The following is a 20868-nucleotide window of genomic DNA, read 5'->3' on the forward strand; positions in this document are numbered from 1 at the left end:
CAAAGTATAACGCTTAAGGTCTTCATTTCCCAAGGGTGCATGGTAAAAAGATTGCTTGAACAAAACATGGATATTTTTAATGGAAACAACTAGGCCTTTGCAGTTTTGGAATATATCTCCTTTTATCCATTGTGAGTTAGAAGAAGCAAGAGCCAAGTGCATTGGGTGTCCTGTGACTATCTCAAAGGGTGAGAGTTTATATTTCCAAAAGGGATGGATCTGAGATTTAGAAGGACCAGCAGCAGTGCTTGTGGCCAAGGTATTTGGAGGGCCTCTACATATTTTGCCAGTTGAGTCTTAATAATGCTATTAGTGCATTGGACTAAACCAAAAGATTGAAGGTGGTAAGCACAGAGAAAGTGTTGTAAAACCAGCCAAACAGCACAGACTTGTCAAAGCACCTGGCCAGTAAAATGGGTTCCCCAATCACTATGAAGTTCAAGAGGAGTTTTCCAGGTAAGGATAATCTTTTCCAAAAGAACGTAAGCCACCGAGATAGGAGTAGCCTATCTTCAAGGGAAGGCTTTAGTCCAGTGTGGAAACATACAGACCATGCCTAAAACATGTTTATATCCATCAGATGGAGGAAGTTGTGTGAAATCCATTTGCCAGACCTCGAATGGTCCGTTAGGCAGTTTAAAATGTCCAGGAGCAGTACGAACAGACTTCCCTGGGTTGGACTTAGAACAAGTGGGATAAGTGAGGTGTAGGCACTTTTTGTGACCTTATTGATGTTTCTCCACCAATATTGGTTCCTGAAGACTTATCATGTTGTTATTAGACCAGTTATTTAATCCATGTACAGTGGTGAGCAGTGGGAATTTTAGAGTCTCCAGTAGGACTGGGTCATTATTTGGTCCAAACCCAGAGCTTTCTCTTTTTATCAAACCAACGACTGTTGAATTTCCAATCTTGTCTTTCCTTTTCTGAGGCCAATTTTGGGGCTTCTCTAGCCAGTTTTTCTAAATTATCATTTGGGAAAATATCCCTTTGAACCACGACAGAGGTTTGGCTGCTGTTGGTCCTTTGAACGGCAGCAGGCCTTGCAGAAATATCAGCAAGCTGATTTCTCCTAGCTTCCAGAGAGTCAAGTTCAGAATGCCCTGGAATCTTAATAATAGCTAAACTGACAGGTGAAAATATTGCAGTGACTGTGATGGCTCTAAGGCAAGGGGTGTATCCCTGTGACTCAGGGTCCAGTTGCTGTGGGTTAATGGTCATCCCATGTTTTGGGGTGAGTTCCCCAAGGGCATTCCCTTCCTTTTAATATAAAACAAGGAAAAAAGGGAATCTGATAATTGGGATGCCCAAGGGCAGGTGGCTTCATCAGACTCTAAGGCTTTGAAGGCTGTGCCATCCAGTTCATCCCATAAAATTGTGTCGGGGTTGTTAATTGTTTAGTAAAACATCCAGAGGTTTGACCATAAGAGAGAAATCTGGAATTCAATTTCGGCAACAACTGACTAGCCTGTGAAAACCTCACAGTTGGTGCTTAGTTTTGGGTTTGAGGAAACTTAGGACACCATGAAGTCTAGCTGGATCTAAGTGTAACCCTTGTTCTGAAATGAGATGTCCTAAATATCAAACTGGGCAAACGGTAATTTTTCTCTGGCGCCTTATGTACCTTTAAGGCTAAAAGCTTTAGCAAGTGGATGGTGTCCTCCTGTGAGGAGACTGGAGAAGGAGAATAAAGAAGCAAATCATCCACATAGTGCAACGAAGTAGAACCTCTAAGGAAATTCATATCATCCAGGTCAGCCTTCAGGATCTGTGAGAAATAAGGACTCTCAGTAAAACCCTGAGGTGTTACTGTCCAGGTGAATTGTTTCTCTTCCCCAGTGAAGGCAAAAAGGTATTGGCTAGCTTCATCAACTGGAACACTAAAGAATGCACTGCATAAATCAATTATAGTAAAGAATTTACTTCTGGTAGGAATGTATGTTAGTAATGTATGAGGGTTAGGAACGACAGGGTGTCAAGGGATAACAGTGTAGTTTATTGCTGGGAGGTCCTGGACAAACCTCCACCCTCAGCCCTTAGGTTTTCTCACTGGTAGAATGGGAGTGTTACAGGGGCTAGAACAAGGGATAATGAGGCCTTGAGCCTTGTAAGCTTCTATTATGGGCTCTATGCCTTCGTGGGGTTCTTTACTTATAGGATATTGGTTAATTCTGAGAAGAGGTTTTGAGGGGTCTATTTTAATTTTGATGGGAGGTGTGCTGTGAATTTTGCCAACATCAGTTGGAGATATTGCCCATAAAGAAAGTGGTAGCTGATTCAACAGGGATAAATGATCAGTGTTTCCAGAATCTATTTTATTATCATCAGAGATGAAAAATAAAAGATGTCAAAGGGTCATTTAATTCATCTGGTGAGTTACTTTGATGACCGCTATCAATTTCTAGAATTATTTCCCCCTTTTGCGAGACAGAAATTCTAGCATGATACTTCTCTAGGAAGTCTCAGCCTAGTAAATGGATAGGAGCAGAGGAACTAAGGAGAAAAGAGTATGTATCTCTCAAAGGGCCTAAACAAAAGGGAATAAATTCAGAGACAGGAACCTCTTGAGGTTCATTAGAGATGCCCGCTATTTGAATTGTTTTAGTACTCTGAAGCAGAGGCTGTTTTACAGCAGTGGAGTTGAACACTGAGAGTGTAACTCTGGTGTCAATTAGGACTGGAAGAGATTCACTCCACATCTGGAGAAATATTTCTCAAAGATGATTAAAAGGCCTCCCTCTTAATGGGATTAGGAAGAGCTCCTGTAGTTCCTCAGAGCCCATCACTGGGGGTTAGGAGAGCATTGAAAAGGCTGGTTAGAGGGCTAAAGGCGCCTAAAATGCTTAAATTTGTAACAATCTGTTTTCCAATGTCCTGGCCCTTTGCAATAATAGCAGAAACTAGGAGGGTTTTGGTTTCATTTAGGAGCCTTCATTTACTTGAGTTGAAGATTAAGAATTTTGGTGGCCTTCCTTTTAGGTGACTTATCTAGAGTGTGAGAGAGCTGGTTTGCCAGATTAATTAAATCTGGAGTGGACATAGTTTCGCATTCCATCCTGGTCCTTTTTACTAGAAGGAAAATGTCCCAGTTCAGTCCATTGATAAACATAGAATTAAAAGCTACCCAGGTGGAATCGACATCTGAAGGAAGACCAGAATTTGTTTTTAATAATCTGAAGTCGATTATAATATTCATGAACAGGTTCATCATATTTTTGTGTTCAAGCCTGAATTTTGTTCCAATAAACAGGCTTTAGCAAAGCCCTAGGAATTGCTCACAAAGTTGCCTAGTGATTGCCTGAGCCTGATCATATAATAAGTCAGTGGGGCTGGTCTCCCCGTTGTAATTCTAGAGACCTTTCAGGATTTTCCCCATTAGTGGTTTTCATCTAGTGCTGGGCCTGGCCTTCACAGACAAGCATATGAACTAGCTCATGTAAGCAAAGAAACCAGGTTGATAAGTTTGAATGACTATATTAAATTCTTCAGAAAATCTGTGAGGATCTTTGGTTACTTTGGGAAAGTCTTTGACTATGGCTCGCAGTTCATGGTGGTGGGTAAGGAGTAGGGTTAGTTAACAGTTACCTCACGATAACTGAAGGTGATGGATGAACACTCACTTCAAGTTATTGATTTTCTGAACTGATCAAAATCATCTCCTTTGCCTATCTGCCTTTGGATAAGGTTCCTGAAATAAACTAGTTCAGTCTTCGGATCATGTAAATCTATTAAGATGACATTTTCTAATGATTTCTTTACTGAAAGAAGCTATATTGAAAGAGAAGAAATATTTAAAAAGCAGAGTAGTTATTTTTCATTAGGGGGGATCAGTTTGTACATTCAGTCAGGGGGTATTGACAAGAGTGAATTGTATGCAGAGCCCTGTAGCCATAAAACACCCCTCTTCCTCCCTCCATCCCTGCCCAAAGGAGAGTACTGGTCTAGGTGGTGGATAGCAATATCAACTCTTGATCCCAGTCTGCTTACATGAGCACTGGAGAGTCTGCTTCTTGGCTCTGAAGGAATAAATGATAGCACATGCAGAATTCATCTCTGAGGAACACATTTTCTCAAGAAGAGAATTAAAATCATAAAAGAACCATTTTGAAGCAAATTACAGTATTATACGTCCTAAATCATATATTTAAGTGGAGAAGAAGCTTAGAGGGATGGAGCGATCAAAGGGAGAATGGCTAATGAGGGCGTTTGAGAGGCTCATGTTGGACGGTACAGATTACCAAGCACTTTTTCCCAAACACTATTTTATCTTTACAAGACACCTAAAAGGTGTGTATTATGAGTCTCACTTTTAAACTGGGGCTCAGGGAAGTTAAGAGACTTGCTCTAGGTCTCACAGCTAGGAAGTGTCAGAGCTGAAGTTTGAGCCCAAGTGTGTGTGACCCCCAAATTCTCTCCATCTTCCATGGCAACTCTGACATAGTAGGCACAATGGTGGGGGCTGGGAAAAACAGGAGGCCATTTCAGGCATGATCCCTAAGGAACCACTTAAGTGCATAGTGACTCCTGGGGACAGGTAGGCTCTGGAGATGCTAGTACTAATGCAGTTGCCAGGGATGGCTGAGATGCAGTTGGGCCTGAAGGAAAAAAGGATACATACAACTTGACTCAAGATTTCACATTTCAGACATGGGGTGTTAATGGGTTTCCTCTGTGAGCCTACGGAGTAGCTTCCGTTAGAATAATCTTAAAAATTAGCTCCTTAAACTTTGGTCACAGCCTTCCTTCCATCGCTTCAGATTAGATCATCTCGGCTGTAAATTAAACAAGCAGAGACATTTAGGATTATATTTTTACTGTCATCAGTTTCCTGACTCTGTGCCACAACTGTTCAAAACACACCTTAGTTTGTGCCTCATTGACGTATGAAAGGACAGTATTCATTGGGGCGTCTTTTTCATATTTACCGTTTCATTTATATAGCAAGTAGAAGTAGATGCTTTTCTGAGCCAAGAACAACCTTCCATTAAAGTAATTCAGCAGCGTTGACTACTTTACCAATGAATATCAAACCTTGGGGAAAGATTCAAAAAGTAAAAAACATTAAGGGCCCAATTTAAGAGTAACATTTTGAGATTTTACATAATGAGACAGAGGTACTTTTCTTCGTAAAATTAGAAACTGTTCTTTTCATGTAAATATAGCTAGGAAAGTGTTCTTTGATCGTTTTCTTTCTTTTTGAAAATTAACTGATGCAATTTGGAAAAGGAAAGTTCTGTTTGTATCTGTTCCTAACCAAAGACCAGCAATGGATGTGACTGCAAACCCTCTATTTTATACATGCATAGATTGGTTAGGTATGAAAGACTCCTCAATACTTTTCATTAACAATGTATGTGTTTATTGGTTATTTGTACATTCTGATTTTAAGTCAAATATTTGCCATCTATATTGACATATAGAGGAGTATGAAATGTAAATTCATGGAAGAATTTGGAAAACTTTGCTTTTCTTTATTTTATATTTTCAGTATTCAAGCCAGTGGATTTAAAGCAAAACCTAACTGCCTCATAATGTTTTCTTGTCAAAGTTAGTGTCTTGTCCAGTAACACCCACTGCATCCTTTGATATAACACTGTTCAATAGAACATTTTGTGGTGACAGAAATGCTCTTTAATCTGTTCTGTTTAATACAGTAGCCACTGGCCACGTGTAGCTATGGAGCACTTAAAATATGTCTGCTGTGACTGAAAAACTAAATTTTAAATTTTATTTAATTTTGATTTTAATTTAGCCACATGTAGTTAGTGGGTACCATATTAGACATTCATTCACATGCTGTTTATCTCAGGCATAAAGGTATTTAGTATTTAGAAGTCAATATGGAGTCATTTAATTGCTCTTAAGGAACAGATGGAAGCCTTAGCTGGTCTTTGAAAATAATTGTGTCAAGCTGAGCCGGCCTGGGATGAGGGATGTGCAAATAGTTTAATGAACTAACTGGTCAGTTTGTTTATTCCTTTATGCACTCAGCACATATTCATGAAAACACCTAGTAAGTGCTCTTCACTGTGGTATGTGCTGGGGATACAAGAGGTTCAAAGGAAGCGCACCGCCTTCAAGAAATACACCAGGTAGAAAAGGCAGACAGAAAGTAATAACAAACTTTCATACAAATCAGAAGAGAGTTGAGAAAGAGGGAAAAGTCAAAGATAACTACCATACGACCCAGCAATCCCACTACTGGGCATATACCCTGACAAAACCATAATTCAAAAAGACACATGCACCCCAATGTTCATTGCAGCACTATTTACAATAGCCAGGACATGGAAGCAACCTAAGTGTCCATTGACAGATGAATGGATAAAGAAGATGTGACACATATATACAATGGAATATTACTCAGCCATAAAAAGAAACAAAATTGAGTTATTTGTAGTGAGGTGGATGGACCTAGAGTCTGTCATACAGAGTGAAGTAAGTCAGAAAGAGAAAAACAAATATCGTATATTAACACATATATGTGGAATGTAGAAAAACAGTACAGACGAGCCGGTTTGCAAGGCAGAAATAGACACACAGATGTAGAGAACAAACGTATGGACACCAAGGGGGGAAAGTGGCTGGGGGGGTGGTGGTGGGATGAATTGGGAGATTGGGATTGACATATATACAGTAATATGTATAAAATAGATAACTAATAAGAACCTGCTGTATAAAAAATAAAGAAATAAAATTCAAAACTTCAACAAAAAAAAAACTTCATTCTAATGAGGGTCCAGATGATTTACTTTATTATAGATATGGTGCAGAACAACTTTCTCTGTAGGAAAAGCGACACGTCAAAGATTGATGATGTTATGTATTAAGAAAAATAAAACAGGTTTTTTTTCTTATTTGAACTGTTAAAAACCAAAATTTAACTGAGTAAATTTGAAAATCGAATTGGCTTTATTAGGCGATTCATGAATTGGTCAGCGTCCCATCTAGCAACGGGAAGAGTGCTCCAAGGGGTTGTACAGAATGGAAGGTTTTTATAGGAAGAGGGGTGGGGCCAGGGAGTTATTAGCAAAAGAAAAGAAAGGATTATTTTTAGGCCAGGACATCTTTTGGGGGAGAAAAGTAATGGCAAAGGTTTAATCCTGCAGGTTGCCTCTTCTTCCCTTGGGGGATAGAGAGGACCCATGTGACAGATTACTTAATTGGTGCTGACCAGGAAATTTCAGACTGTAATCAAGATTACATTTGTGGTGAAGGTTGAAACTGCAGTTAAGTTAGGTATTAAATCTGGGTTTGGTATCATGGACTTTAGCACAAGTGATGCCATTTTGGGCCTATGGTTTTTCTCTTTAACAGAACCTCATTTTTATTGTATTATAGAGAACTTAGATTTAAATGGCAAGTGAGATGTGTTTACCATCTCTCTTTTCACTTATTTATAGAAGCGTTCAAGGCCAAAGAAGACGTTCTAGAATGGAACTCCTGCATGCTGAACCTGATGCTCCTGCCTCAGAAGTACGTACACTGAGTACATAGAGTAAAAGCTTGGACCCTTATTCCCATAATGTTGATTCTTTAGTTAATGTGTGTTGCCAAGGTGGGGGAAGAAAACAAATTTCCCTCTACGCTTCTGGGTTCTTGGCTGAGATGCCCCTGTAATAAAAAGACAGGATTAACGGGAGAAAAACAAACAGATGTTTAATAACATGTACATCTCCTTGTATACGTGGGAGAGATCCCGGAATACTGAATAACTCTTCAAAATGGCTCAAGCTACCAGCTTAAATGCCATTTTCAGCTAAAGATAAAAGAAGATGTTGGGGGCAGGGAGTCAGTTGTGGGGAAGCTTGTTAGGCAGATTTGAGTCCTGGATTTCTGCATTGATAAGAGTTCCTAGAAATTTCGACTCATCCTTTTCTTCCCTGTGCAAAGAGGGAGACACACTTACAAATGGAAGTATCTCTTACAGTAGAGTAACTTCTGTTGGTTTTCAGAGCTTCTCCTCTGTCTGCTGTTTCTTAAACATAACCAGCTCAAAATAATCCTTATGCCAAGGAGGCATATTTTGGGGTGGCAAATTCAGCTTCCCTTGTCCTACATAGGTTTTAATTTCAAGAAATATCCCATATGGGCATAGCACCTGAGCGGTGTTGCACAGTTGCCTTTTTGTAGCCATTTCTTATTGGGAGCCAGTAATGGCCATGCTTAGAATGATCCCTGTAGTAGCTTTAAAAAGAATTAAGCTGTGCTCTACGCCAGACATTGTTCAAGGTCTTTTTGACTTGTGAGTGCATTTCGAAATGAGAGGTTAGTGACCTGCCTGCTACTGTAGGCTATGTGAGTAGACTCATGAGATGGCAGAGTCATCTGCCCATTATGGGCAGAACCCAATTCCTAATTAATCTGGATTGTCCTCCATCCTTTCCTTTTCTTTTTTATAAACTTATTTATTTTATTTATTTACTTTTGGCTGCGTTGGGTCTTCATTGCTGCACGTGGGCTTTCTCTAGTTGTGGCGAGCGGGGGCTGCTCTTCGTTGTTGTGCTCGGGCTTCTCATCGCAGTGGCTTCTCCTGTTGTGGAGCATGGGCTCTAGGCACGTGGGCTCAGTAGTTGTGGCTCGTGAGCTCTAGAGTGCAGGCTCAGCAGTTGTGGCGCATGGGCCTAGTTGCTCCGTGGCATGTGGGATCTACCCGGACCAGGGCTCAAACCCGTGTCCCCTGCATTGGCAGGCGGATTCTTAACCACTGCACCACCAGAGAAGTCCTGCCTCCATCTTTTTCTTAAGCCATTAAATGTATCATCCAATTATCCATTCACCAGACGTTCCTCTAGAGAATCCTGTAGGGACACACATTAATAGAAATATGAAACCTAGTTCTGCCCTCAATGATCTAAATTCTAGTCTGGGAGATAAGATCAAACTGCAAGAAAAATAGATATAGAAGAACAGAAAAAGCATCCTAGGAAACCTTCCCAATGGATAGTCTTTCACCTTACATGTCACTCCATGGGTGCATGTAACATAGCTGCTAGGCTGGTTCACTGCGGTGGTGACAGTACTACAGAGAGAAAAGATGACCTAGACATCAGGAGATAAGGGTTCAATTCCTGATTCAGCCATTTGCCAATTATGTGACTGGGGGAATGTTATTTTACCATGGAGAGCCTCAGTTTCATTATCTGTAAAATGGGAGTGGTAATAATCTCTGCCAGGCTACCTCATAAGGATATATGATAATGCTCAAAGGAACCTCATTTATTAACATATTGTCTGTATTCATGCAATAGAATGAAACTTCTGTGAGAGCAAGGGTACTCTTGTTCATCAGCATATCACCAAATACCTTGAACAGGGCTGGCCACACATAGTAGGTGCTCATAATAAACATTAGATGCACAAATGAATATTGTATGTTAAAGCACTATTATTTTTATAGCACTCTTTAAATATCTGGTAAAGGGATTTCAAGAGCAGTATCAACAGGTTGGATGTGTAGACTCTCACTTTGGTTTTCAGGCTTCCGTGTGATTTTGCTTGAAAGGATTTTCATGTTCTGTGGACTATGCAGGTATTTAAGTTCTTCTGTAACATGGAGATGCTGTGAACACATATTTTCAACATGAGGTGCTGATTTTTCTATTGTATTTTCCAACTCTTGCTCATTCAACAAGCTACTTCTGTGTAGATAAAACTTTCTCCCTTCTGAAGACGTACCTCTGCTTAACCTAGCATTCTGTTCAAGACAGTAGGAAACAGTGAGGAAATTAGGTAGAAGAAGGTTAATTTAAATAGAGCAGTGCTCTGTTTACACACAAACTAATTTTCAGCTATCCTAGGATAAAAGGCCAAGGCATCCATATAGCTCTGGCCATCAGTCTGACATCTACACGGCTGACAGCCGGACTTCATCAGTCAGTCAACAAATATTTACCCAGGATCTGTAGTGTGCTATGTGTGAAGAATCCATTCCTTCAACTTAATGTTCTGAGGAAAGTTGGATTAAAAAAATACTCACTTTATAAAACCTAAGTAATTTTAACATTGAAAGATAAGTTTTTTAAAAGAAATTCATAATCTTATCACAAGGGCACAGTTGCTATTTAATTTTGCTAATTTCCATTCAGTATCAGTCTACCATCGCATCTGTTTTTTACTTAGTTATAATGATAGCTTGCCTGCCATTCCATTCCCTTTGGCTTTCACTTGTCACTAAATTCTACCTTTGTACAGTCCCAAATTTAATCATTTCAGTAACTGTACAATATACTATGGAATTGGGGGACTTCTGTTTCCAATCAAGATGGAGTGACAGGGACCAGATTGACTTTCCTGCCCAAAACAGCCAAAAATAAAAGGCAAAAATATATGAAATAACAGTTTTCAAGATAATGGACATCAGGCAACAAAGGACAGGGACTCTGAAGAGATGGGAAACGAATCAAATGAGCCCTACAATTGCCCTAGCTTATACCTAGCGAGTTTCCAGGCCATGTAGCCAAGAGGGAGAACACACAGGGATCCCAGTGGAATTCCTGAGCTGAGGAGATTGACATGAGACTAGGTAGTCTAAAGTTGCTAGCAGAGTACCAGAGGGGAGAGGGCTGCATGGGTAGAGGATGCCAGGGATCTGTGAGGAGAAAGAACCACCCAAGAGGATTAGAGGGAACAGTGCCAGCATTCATACAGGGCTGGTGGTACTTCCTGTCTCTACCAGCCACACTGGAAATCCTCATAATACTCAGGACATGAGGTATAAAAGTACACAGAAAGGTCTTGCCTTAGTTATAGGGAAAAATTAGCCCTAGGCTAACTATTGCTCTGGTTCTGACTATCAAATCATTAAGGCAACACCAAAGGGATCAAATCAAGTAATTTAACTACATTCCAGAACAAAGATGAAGAATGTTTATAGGAACGCAAAATTATCCAATACCCCCAGAAGGTAAAATTAACAATATTTGGCATTCAGTCAGAGATTACCAGGCATTCAAAAAAAGCAATAATAATATGTAACTCTTATTGAAGAGAAAGCCCAATCAATAGGAACTCACCCAGATCAAACACAGGGTTTAGAATTAGTGGACAGGAATATTAACATATGTGTTACGTATGTTCAAAATTTTAAGTAGAGACGTGGAAGATGGGGAAAAATCTCAAGTTGAAATTTGAGCAATGAAAACAACACCAGATGGGACTGATGGCAGATTAAACATTGCAGATTTAGTAGATTGGGGGATTTAAAGACAAAGCAATAGAAATTCTCCAAAATTAAACACAAAGAGAAAAAAGTTTTAAAAGAACAAGAAAAAAGAAAAGAGCATCAATTAGCTGTTAGAAACTCTTCAAGTGGCCAAATATATGTGTAAATGGAGTCTCCAAAGTGTAGAGGGAAGTACAGAAATATTTGAAATAATAATGGCCAGAGAATTGTCCATATTTGATAAAAGCTATAAACCCAGAGATTCAAGGATCTCAACTAAACCCAAGCAAAAGAAACACGAAGAAAACCACACAAAGCATACACTGACCCCTGCCAGGGATCATCATATTTTGATCTGTCAGTTGTTACTATGGACAATGCTGTATTCAAAAAAGGCATGTTCTGTTGAGAACAGCTGTTAACTGGCAAGGAGTTGAGAACAAGGCAATGTATTGCGAACAAAGTTCTTTCCACAGAACCACCACCTCACCATTTGAACAGCAGTGGCTTTAAGTAGTAGCATCAATGCCAATCCAAAGCAAATTCTTCCTAATTGACTCTGTCCCAAATACTTTATTTTAAATGATGAGTTTAGGTGACTCGTGTTGCCAGCTTCTGACATTCTGTCATCCATCCCTAGAGATCTGTTGTTCCTGGACTGTGTTGCACTACGCAGGCATTTTGGCAAAATTGGAGCTTGTACGTTATCAGGTTGCTTTTTCACTCAAATCCATTGTACCTGGAGCTGGTAGACTGTTCTTTAGAAGGAGCTGGCTTTGAGCATGTACCAGGGGCTGGGTGGGGCAGGAGAGCCATAGTATATATCAGACTCAGAAGCCCTCTGCCCAAGCTGATTATGTATTAATGAGGAGGACAGGACAAACCTGAGTTAGGGAGCAATCATGAAAGCATCTTCCATTGATTTTACATCTACTGTGTGCTAAGCACTTAATCATGTGTTCATCCAACAGATACTTATTGTATCCAGAAAGTGGTCTAAGAAGGTCAGCCCTAACTCAATCTAGGGGTGTGGGGAGTGGGGGGTGACATGGTACTTAGGATTAAGTTTTATTGAGGACTTACGTGTCAAGCATTGGGCTAGGTGCTTGACCCCCACAATAACTCTATGAGGCATTATTATTCCAGTTTTACAGATGGTGAATCTTGGATTCTTGCTATTGAAAAACTTGCCCAAAGTCACATAATAAGTGGCAGAGCCCAGATGAAAACCAAGGCCTGTCTGGTCCCAATATCTATGCTCTTCCTACACAGTGAAGCATCTGCCTTCAAATCAAAGCTCTTTGTTTTCTCATATTGTCCTATTCTTTGTTTTATGACTTCCTTTTCTTTATATTTTTGAACATTTTAAACATACCTATTTTTAAAGGCCATTTTAGATTCATTTATTAATTCATTGACCAAATATTTATTCAACACCTACTTTGTAACATACACTGTTTTAGGTGAGGGGAGTAGATACATCAGTTAACAAAATTGAAAAATTCCTGTTCTAGAGGAGCTTACATTCCAACAGGAGGAGATAGACTTAGATAAATAAGATAAGTATAGTAAATAAACAAATCATATATTAGAAGGTGAGAAGAGCTATTGAAGAAAGTAGAGCAGGAAGCGAAGGATTGGAAATGCAACAGATGGGAGAGTGCAGTGTTAAGTATGAGCAAAGATTGAAGGAGGTGAGAAAGCTAGCCATGAAGATATCTGGGGGAAAATTCAAGAAGAGGGAAAACCAGTGCAAGGCCTTGAGGTGGAAGTGTGCCTGGTATTTAGAGGAATAGCTGGAGCAGAGTGAGCAAAAGTGAGAGTAGGTACGGATGAAGTCAGAGATGTCATGGCAGTCGGGTCAAGTAGGGCCTTGGAAGCCATTGTATGGATTTTGGATTTTACTCTAAATGAAATGGGGAGCCATTGGAGAGTTATGAGCAGAAGAATGATGTGATATGTTTGGTTTATTAAAAAGAGTCACTATGTTGAGAATAGACTGTGGGGAGCAGAGGCAAGAGTGGAAGCTGGGAGCCTAGTTAGGGGGTTATCTCAGCAATCCAAGTGAGAGATGATGACGATGGCTTGCACCAGGGTAGTAACAGTGGAAATTGTGAGAAGTGGTCTCTTTGTAGATATATTTTGAAGATAGAGCCCTTGGATTTGCTGACATCGGATGAAATGTGTGAGAAAGAGAGAGAAGTTAGGGATGACTTTAAGGTGCTTGACCTGAGCAACTGGAAGGATGGTATTGCATTAACTTTGAAAACTGTGGGAAGAATTTGCAGGCTTAGGAGTGTCTGTTGGAAGGTGTAATACAGGGTCTCAGTTTTGAAAATGTTTGAGAAAGAGAGAGAAGTTAGGGATGACTTTAAGGTGCTTGACCTGAGCAACTGGAAGGATGGTATTGCATTAACTTTGAAAACTGTGGGAAGAATTTGCAGGCTTAGGAGTGTCTGTTGGAAGGTGTAATACAGGGTCTCAGTTTTGAAAATGTTTGAGACGCCTACTACATAGTTAATTGGAAATGCAGAGCTGGCCTGGAGATAAGGATATGGGAATCATCAACATGGATGGTCTTAAAGCTAAAAGCTTGGATGAAGTGACCAAGGGAGGAAGTAAAGATAGAGATAAGGACGAAGGACTAAGCTTGGAGCACCCCCAACGTTAAGAGATCAGAGAGAAGAGGAGAGACCAGTGAGGTAAGAGGTAAGCCAAGTGAAGAAAATATTTCCAGGAGGAGGGAATGATGACAGTGCCAAACACTGCTGATAGATTAGGTAGATTGATGACTCAGAAGTGACCATTAGATTTAGGACCTGGAAGCCATTGCTGACTTTGAGAAAAGTTTTGGTGGAGTGTAGATGGGGGCAGGGAAATAACATCTGATTGAGTAGGTTTAAGAGAGGATAGTGGAACTGGAGATGTTGAGGACTTCCCTTTGAGAAGTTTTGCTGTCAAGGGAATCACATAAACAGGGCAGTAGGTGGAGAAGAGGTGGGATCCAGAGAGAATTTGTAAAATTTATTTTTATCTTGTTTTGGCTTAGTTTTATTTTATTTATTTATTTTTTGGCCACACTGTGTGGCCTGTGGGATCCTAGTTCCCCGACCAGGAATCGATCCCGGTCCCTCGGCAGTGAAAGCACCAAGTCCTAACCACTGCACCACCAGGGAATTCTCCAGAGAGAATTTTTTTTACCCTATTTTTAAAGAAAATTTATTTTATTGCCATAAGAGTCATAACAGATCTACCCTCTTAACAAATTTTTAAGTATACATTATTGTTGACTACAGGTACAATGTTGTCCAGTAGACCTCTACTCTCTAGAGCTTATTCATCGTGCTTTTGATCATTCCTATGACTTTTAATTTATTTCTGTCTTTTTTTTTTTTTAAAGGAGTGCATTTGTAAAATTCTATTCTATTTTACCTAGGGTTTTTCCCATGGCTATTCAATCTGTCATCTTGACTGGAAGCCCTATGGCACTTTTTTTTTTCCAAAAAGTAAAATGCAAGCATCTCTTAAAAATTAGGCAGAGCACTTTTGACATTAAGCTAATCAAGGGGAAAATGTGAAAATTGGAGGACATACTTCTGGAGTGCCACCCCCGCAATGTACACTCCTTTCTAGGTCACAAGAGCATCAGGTATTGGAGGCTGCACTGGAAGCCTGCTCTGTGTCTAGCCTCAAAGGCCATGCTTCTCTTTAAAATGCTTTAGTGTATTGTTCATGGAAACTGTTACGGAGTAAAAGTGAATCCAAAACTCCTCTTGAACTTGTAAAAGCTTATTGATTGCCTCCCTGCCCCCATGTATGCATGTTCATTTCATCTTTCTTTTTAGCTTCTAGCTGCCTCTCTTGAAAGACTGTCTTCAGGCCTTCGTCCTAACTGTATTTTAAACTGGAATCTTTTAGCTTTCAAAATAGTTTCTTTGCTTTGTTTTTTCCCAAGCCATTTACTATTACTGCACATGATTCCATCAGTTGAGATCATTTAAACTCACTGCATTTATATTGATGGGCTAAAAATTATGAATGCACAAAAATGGACATCTTAACACCCAAGTATATACATTTCTATTGAAAATCATCCAGGAAGCAAGGAGCTAGTGATTAAATTGACATATGGCTATGATAAAGAGCAGAAGCAAGAAGACAGAGAAAGAGAGGTCATATCCTATCTCAATGAATACCACCCCAGCAGAATATCTTTCTAAATAATGAAAAGATAGCCACATCCCCAGAAACATATTGCTTATTTTGAAGAGTACAAAACACAGTGTACTTGAACAGTGAAGTTGCACAATTTCCTGAAGTTCAAATGCTGGGATTTGATCTGGATGAAAGTGCTCCAACAAACAGCTTCCTTAAGGAAAAATGAGCATGAGTCTATGTCTTAATCCAGTCCCAAACAAACAAACACACAAACAAACAATTTTTTGGCAGAGATGTACAAGATTTCACTGATAAACCAGGTACTTAAATTTCATATGAGCAGTGAGCCCCAGCCTATTCAGAAAGGATCCAGTTATTATGGAAATGGAAGTGCATCACTAAATGGGAATATAATGTATATGGTTTAAAGCAACAAATGGCTTAAATTGAGGTACCAGGGTTAGGGAAAGTGGTGCTGAGTTTGAAGTCACTGGATTATATCACTCACTCTGCTCCTAACTTGCTGTATGACCTTCTCCTCTTTGACACTATCAAATGGGGAAGTTGCACTAGAAGCTCCCCAGGGCCACTTCCATCTCTCTGCTACTATACATTAAAGGTACTTTTGCTACTAATACTTTCAACTTTAATTTGTGTAAAAAACATGAAGTGGTTAAACAGCCCCCAGTCATCCTCTCCTTTCTCTAAGCCTAGCCTGTACGTGCAGGACCTCTAGAAAAATGGCCCCATCAGTGGGGGTAGTTCTCCTACAGCCTTCCCACTTCTCTGAACCGGCATGCTACCAACACCTCTGCAGTGCATATATATATATATAGCCACGGCCCTTGGTTGGCACACATTTTTCTTATGCTTGTGCTTTTAGCACATCTATACCGTATTTCTCTTCTGAGTTTTGACGTTGGATAGCATGTGGCACCCATAATCTTTGCTTGTTGTTATCTTCCAGCAATTTTTTTCAAGTACGTGTTTCATGATGGTTTTGTGTTAGGTATTCAATTTATTGAAACAATGTTAGAAATGAAGTGAAACGCATCAGAGTTTGTGTTCTGCCAGTTTCTTGTTGTTTTATATATGTTTGTCGCCAAATTGAAATGTCATCTTCTCCATCCCCTTTGGGAATTCCTAGGGTCAAGTTGATATTGTAATGGCTGACCAGTATGGACGACAAAAATCTGTTCGTGTCATTAAAAGAAAGTCTGTTACATCTTATGACTCCACATCCACCTTGGAAACCATACCTGAATTGCCAGGTGGGTACATTTGGACATTTGGATGAGGACTCTCAGAAGAAAAATAGTGGCCTACAGAGTAGTTACAGTGTTTCAAATGAAGATAATGTTCTATTTATAATGGTGTGAAATTGCAAGAGTGATTTCTAACTTTCTTCATCTTCTGTAAATTTTTTGAGATGATGATTTGAGAGCAGTGAAAATGAATATCTTATCAATGGTTCAAGTGCTTGGGAATGGTAGTATTCTCTCCCACTTAATTTTTTAAAGTTTTTATTGAAATATAATATGTGGAATCTAAAAAAATGATACAAATTAACTTATTTACAAAACAGAAATAGACTCACAGACATAGAAAACAAACTTATGGCTACCAAAGGGGACTGGGGGGAGAGAGAAATTAGGAGTATGGGATTAACTGATAAGACACCACTATATATAAAATAGATAAATAACAAGGACCTACTGTATAGCACTGGGAACTATACTCAATATCTTGCAATAACCTATAATGGAAAAGAATCTGTATATATACATATACATATAACTGAATCACTTTGCTTTACACCTGAAACTAACAAAACATTGTAAATCTCCCATTTAATTTTAATCTAAAGATTGGTGCTAGATCTCAGTCCTAGGAGGAGTAGCATCTTATCTTCTCATACTTGTGCAGCCTTTTCTGCTATGGCATAGTAGTTGCAGTCCAAAGAAACCTCTTGTTTTTTAAAAACTGTACTATAAAAAGAATTGTTAGTAAAGTCTCTCAAAAATAGTGACACTTACTACAGGAGTTTCAGTATTAACGACATTTCATAAATATAATTGTATAAACAATACAAAACTTAAAGCAGTGGTGGATACATAATGCAAATCATGTCCTCCAATTAGCTGACCTTATCATACTTGTATTGTGGAATGTCCACATATAGAAGTAATGCTTCTATTTTTGAAATATTCTAGTTAACAATTCTTCCATTATTGCTGTCAATCTCAAAGCTTTGTTTAAAAAATCCTTTCAAAACAAAACGGGAACAAAGTCCATGAACCCATGATTGTGATTTCAAAAATGTATAAGAGCAATTTACTTTACACACAGTAAAATCCACTCTTTGGGGTGTGCAGTTCTTGACAAAGGCAAAGGCATCCATCACCACAGCACCAAACAGAACAGTTATGTCACCCCCCAAATTCCTTTGTGCTGCCTCTTTGAACTCAAACTCTGTCCCCCATCCTCTGGCAACCATTGATCTGCATTCCATCTCTGCTTTCCTTTTATCAGAATGTCATGTAAATGGAATCATACAATGCCTAGCCTTTTTTGGTCTGGCTTTGTTAAAAAAATAAATTTAAGATTCATACATGTGTGAATCAATGGTTCATTCCTTTTTTCTTGCTGAGTAGTACTTAATCTTATGAATGCACCACAGTGTTTTCTGTGTGTGTGTGTGTGTTTTTTTTTAACTCATTCATCTGAAGAAGGACATCTGGGTTGTTTACAAGTTTTTGGTGATTATAAATAAAGCTACCATAAACATTTGCATGGAGGTTTTTTGTGTGCCTATATATTTTTAATTCATTTGGGTAAATTCCTGGGAGTGGGACTACTGGGTCATATGGGAAGTGTGTATGAAGAGAACTGACAAACTCTTTCCTGAAATGACTCTATAATTTTGCATTATTCAAATAATGTTCTCCACTTTGCTTTCTGTGGCTGCCAAAGGAAAGTCATGTCACAACACCTCCAAGAACGCTTCAGGCACTCCCAAGATCCCTCATTCTGGGGAACCTAGGTTTACAGAAGTGATTTATGAGTAGGTTTGATTTGGTTTTATCAGTTGGAAGGTACCAAATTCCAGAAGCAGAGCCAAAAGAACTTTTATAAAGAAAAGACACAACACGAATGGGTTGGGTGCCCACTTATGCTTGGATGGATGGAGGTAAAGTGAGACATTCCCTTCTTTTACTTCATTTTCAAATATGAACAGATTTTTTTTAACAAATTTTTTAAAATTAATTAATTAATTTATTTTTGGCTGTGCTGGGTCTTTGTTGCTGCATGTGGGCTTTCTCTAGTTGTGGCGAGCGGGGGCTACTCTTCGTTGTGCATGGGCTTCTCATTGCGGTGGCTTCTCTTGTGTGGATGGAGCACAGGCTCTACATGCACAGGCTTCAGTGGTTGCAACACGTGGGCTCAGTAGTTGTGGCACACAGGCTCAGTAGTTGTGGCTCGTGGGCTCTAGAGCTCAGGCTCAGTAGTTGTGGTGCACAGGCTCAGTAGTTGTGGCTCGTGGGCTCTAGAGCTCAGGCTCAGTAGTTGTGGCACACGGGCTTAGTTGCTCCACGGCATGTGGGATCTTCCCGGACCAGGGCTCGAACCCATGTCCCTTGCATTGGCAGGCGGGTTCTTAACCACTGTGCCACCAGGGAAGTCCCTCAAATATGAACAGATTTTTAAGTAGTGTTCTGTATTACTCCTGGTACCTGGCACACCTAATCATTAATATGGAATAAAACTGGACTTTCCTGTTCTTATAATTTATAACAGGAAATAAACAGAGATATCTGTGTAATCTGTTTGATAGTGTTAGTACTTTTGCTTTTTTCATCATGAATTCCACTGTCTTTTCTTCCTCAGCAACATCATCTTTGCAGAGCTTTGAACTCGAACCTGAGGTGGGACGTGTGGAGCAGATGGACCAGATGGGTGAGATGGAGCAGGTGCATGAGAAGCAAGAGGTGGACCAGGTATTCTGCTCTTTTCATTCTTTTTTCTTTATTCTGCTCTGCAGTAGTTATTTCCACTATTTTATCTTCCAGGTCACTTATCCATTCTTCTGCCTCAGTTATTTTGCTATTGATTCCTTCTAGATAATTTTTAATTTCATCTATTGTGTTGTTCATCATTGTTTGTTTGCTCTTTAATTCTTCTAGGTCCTTGTTAAATGTTTATTGTGTTTCTCCATTCTATTTCCAAGATTTTGGGTCATCTTTACTATCATTACTCTGAATTATTTTTCAGGTAGATTGCCTGTTTCCGTTCTATTTGTTTGGTCTGGTGGGTTTTTACTTTGCTCCTTCATCTGCTGTGTATTTCTCTGTCTTCTCATTTTGCTTAACTTACTGTGTTTGGGGTCTCCTTTTCGCAGGCTGCAGGTTCGTAATTCCTGTTGTTTTTGGTGTCTGCTCCCAGTGGGTAAGGTTGATTCAGTGGGTTGTGTAGGCTTCCTGGTGGAGGGGACTGATGCCTGTGTTCTTGTGGATGAGGCTGGATCTTGTCTTTCTGGTGGGCAGGACCACGTCCAGTGGTGTGTTTTGGGGTGTCTGTGACCTTAGTGTGATTTTAAGGTCAGCCTCTGTGCTAATGGGTGGGGTTGTGTTCCTGTCTTGCTGGTTGTTTGGCATAGGGTGTCCAGCACTGTAGCTTGCTGGCTGTTGAGTGGAACTGGTCTTAGCGTTGAGATGGAGATGTCTGGGAGAGCTTTCGCCGTTTGATATTATGTGGGGCCGGGAGGTCTCTGGTGGACCAATGTCCTGAACTCGGCTCTCCCACCTCAGAGGCTCAGGCCTGACACCCGGCCGGAGCACCAAGACCCTGTGAGCCACATGGCTCAGAAAAAAAGGGAGAAAAAAAAAGAAAGAAGGAAAAAAAAATTAAGTTATTAATATAAAAAATAAAAAAAATTATTAAAAATAGAAAAAAGAAAGAAAGAAAGAAGAGAGCAACCAAACCAAAAAACAAATCCACCAATCGTAACAAGCGCTAAAATCTATACTGAAAAAAAAAAAAAAAAACGGACAGCCAGAACCCTAGGACAAATGGCTAAAGCAAAGCTTTTGGGAAGTCTGAGGTCTTCTGCCAGCATTCAGTCAGTGTTCCATAGGAATTTTTCCACATGTAGATGTGTTTTTGATGTATTTGTAGGGAGGAAGGTGATCTCCACATCTTACTCCTCTGCCATCTTGAAGGTCCCTCATTTGTTTTTTGATGTTGAATTGTATCAGTTCTTTGTATATTTTGGATATTAACCCCTTACCAGATATGTCTTTTGCAAATATTTTCTCCCGTTTGGTAGGTGGCCTTTTCATTTTGTTGATAGTTTCCTTTGCAGTGCAAAGGGTTTTTAGTTTGATGTAGTCCCATTGGTTTACTTTTCCTTTTGTTTCCCTTGCCTGCGGAGACGTATCAAAAAAAATATTACTAGAGACTGATGTCAAAGAGCATACTGCCTACGTTTTCTTCCAGAAGTTTTATGGTTTCAGGCCTTACATTTAACTCTTTAATCCATTTTGAAT

The 20868-nt window shown here is 39.6% G+C and overlaps 1 protein-coding gene and 1 long non-coding RNA gene across 3 annotated transcripts in view; one reads left to right on the plus strand and one right to left on the minus strand.

Moving 5' to 3' along the window:
* Nucleotides 1–20868, minus strand: part of LOC309620123 — a 424602-nt gene that overhangs the window by 176362 nt on the left and 227372 nt on the right. The window lies entirely within an intron of this gene.
* Nucleotides 1–20868, plus strand: part of PASD1 (PAS domain containing repressor 1) — a 182213-nt gene that overhangs the window by 136915 nt on the left and 24430 nt on the right. For both annotated transcript variants that reach the window (XM_082376108.1, XM_082376109.1), the window contains 3 exons: nt 7404–7476; nt 16470–16593; nt 19211–19320. In XM_082376108.1, the coding sequence (XP_082232234.1) occupies nt 7404–7476; nt 16470–16593; nt 19211–19320 (307 nt within the window). The remainder of the gene's footprint in view (nt 1–7403; nt 7477–16469; nt 16594–19210; nt 19321–20868) is intronic.

The sequence above is a fragment of the Balaenoptera borealis genome (genome assembly GCF_965194805.1).
Source record: "Balaenoptera borealis genome assembly, chromosome: X".
NCBI lineage: Eukaryota > Metazoa > Chordata > Mammalia > Artiodactyla > Balaenopteridae > Balaenoptera > Balaenoptera borealis.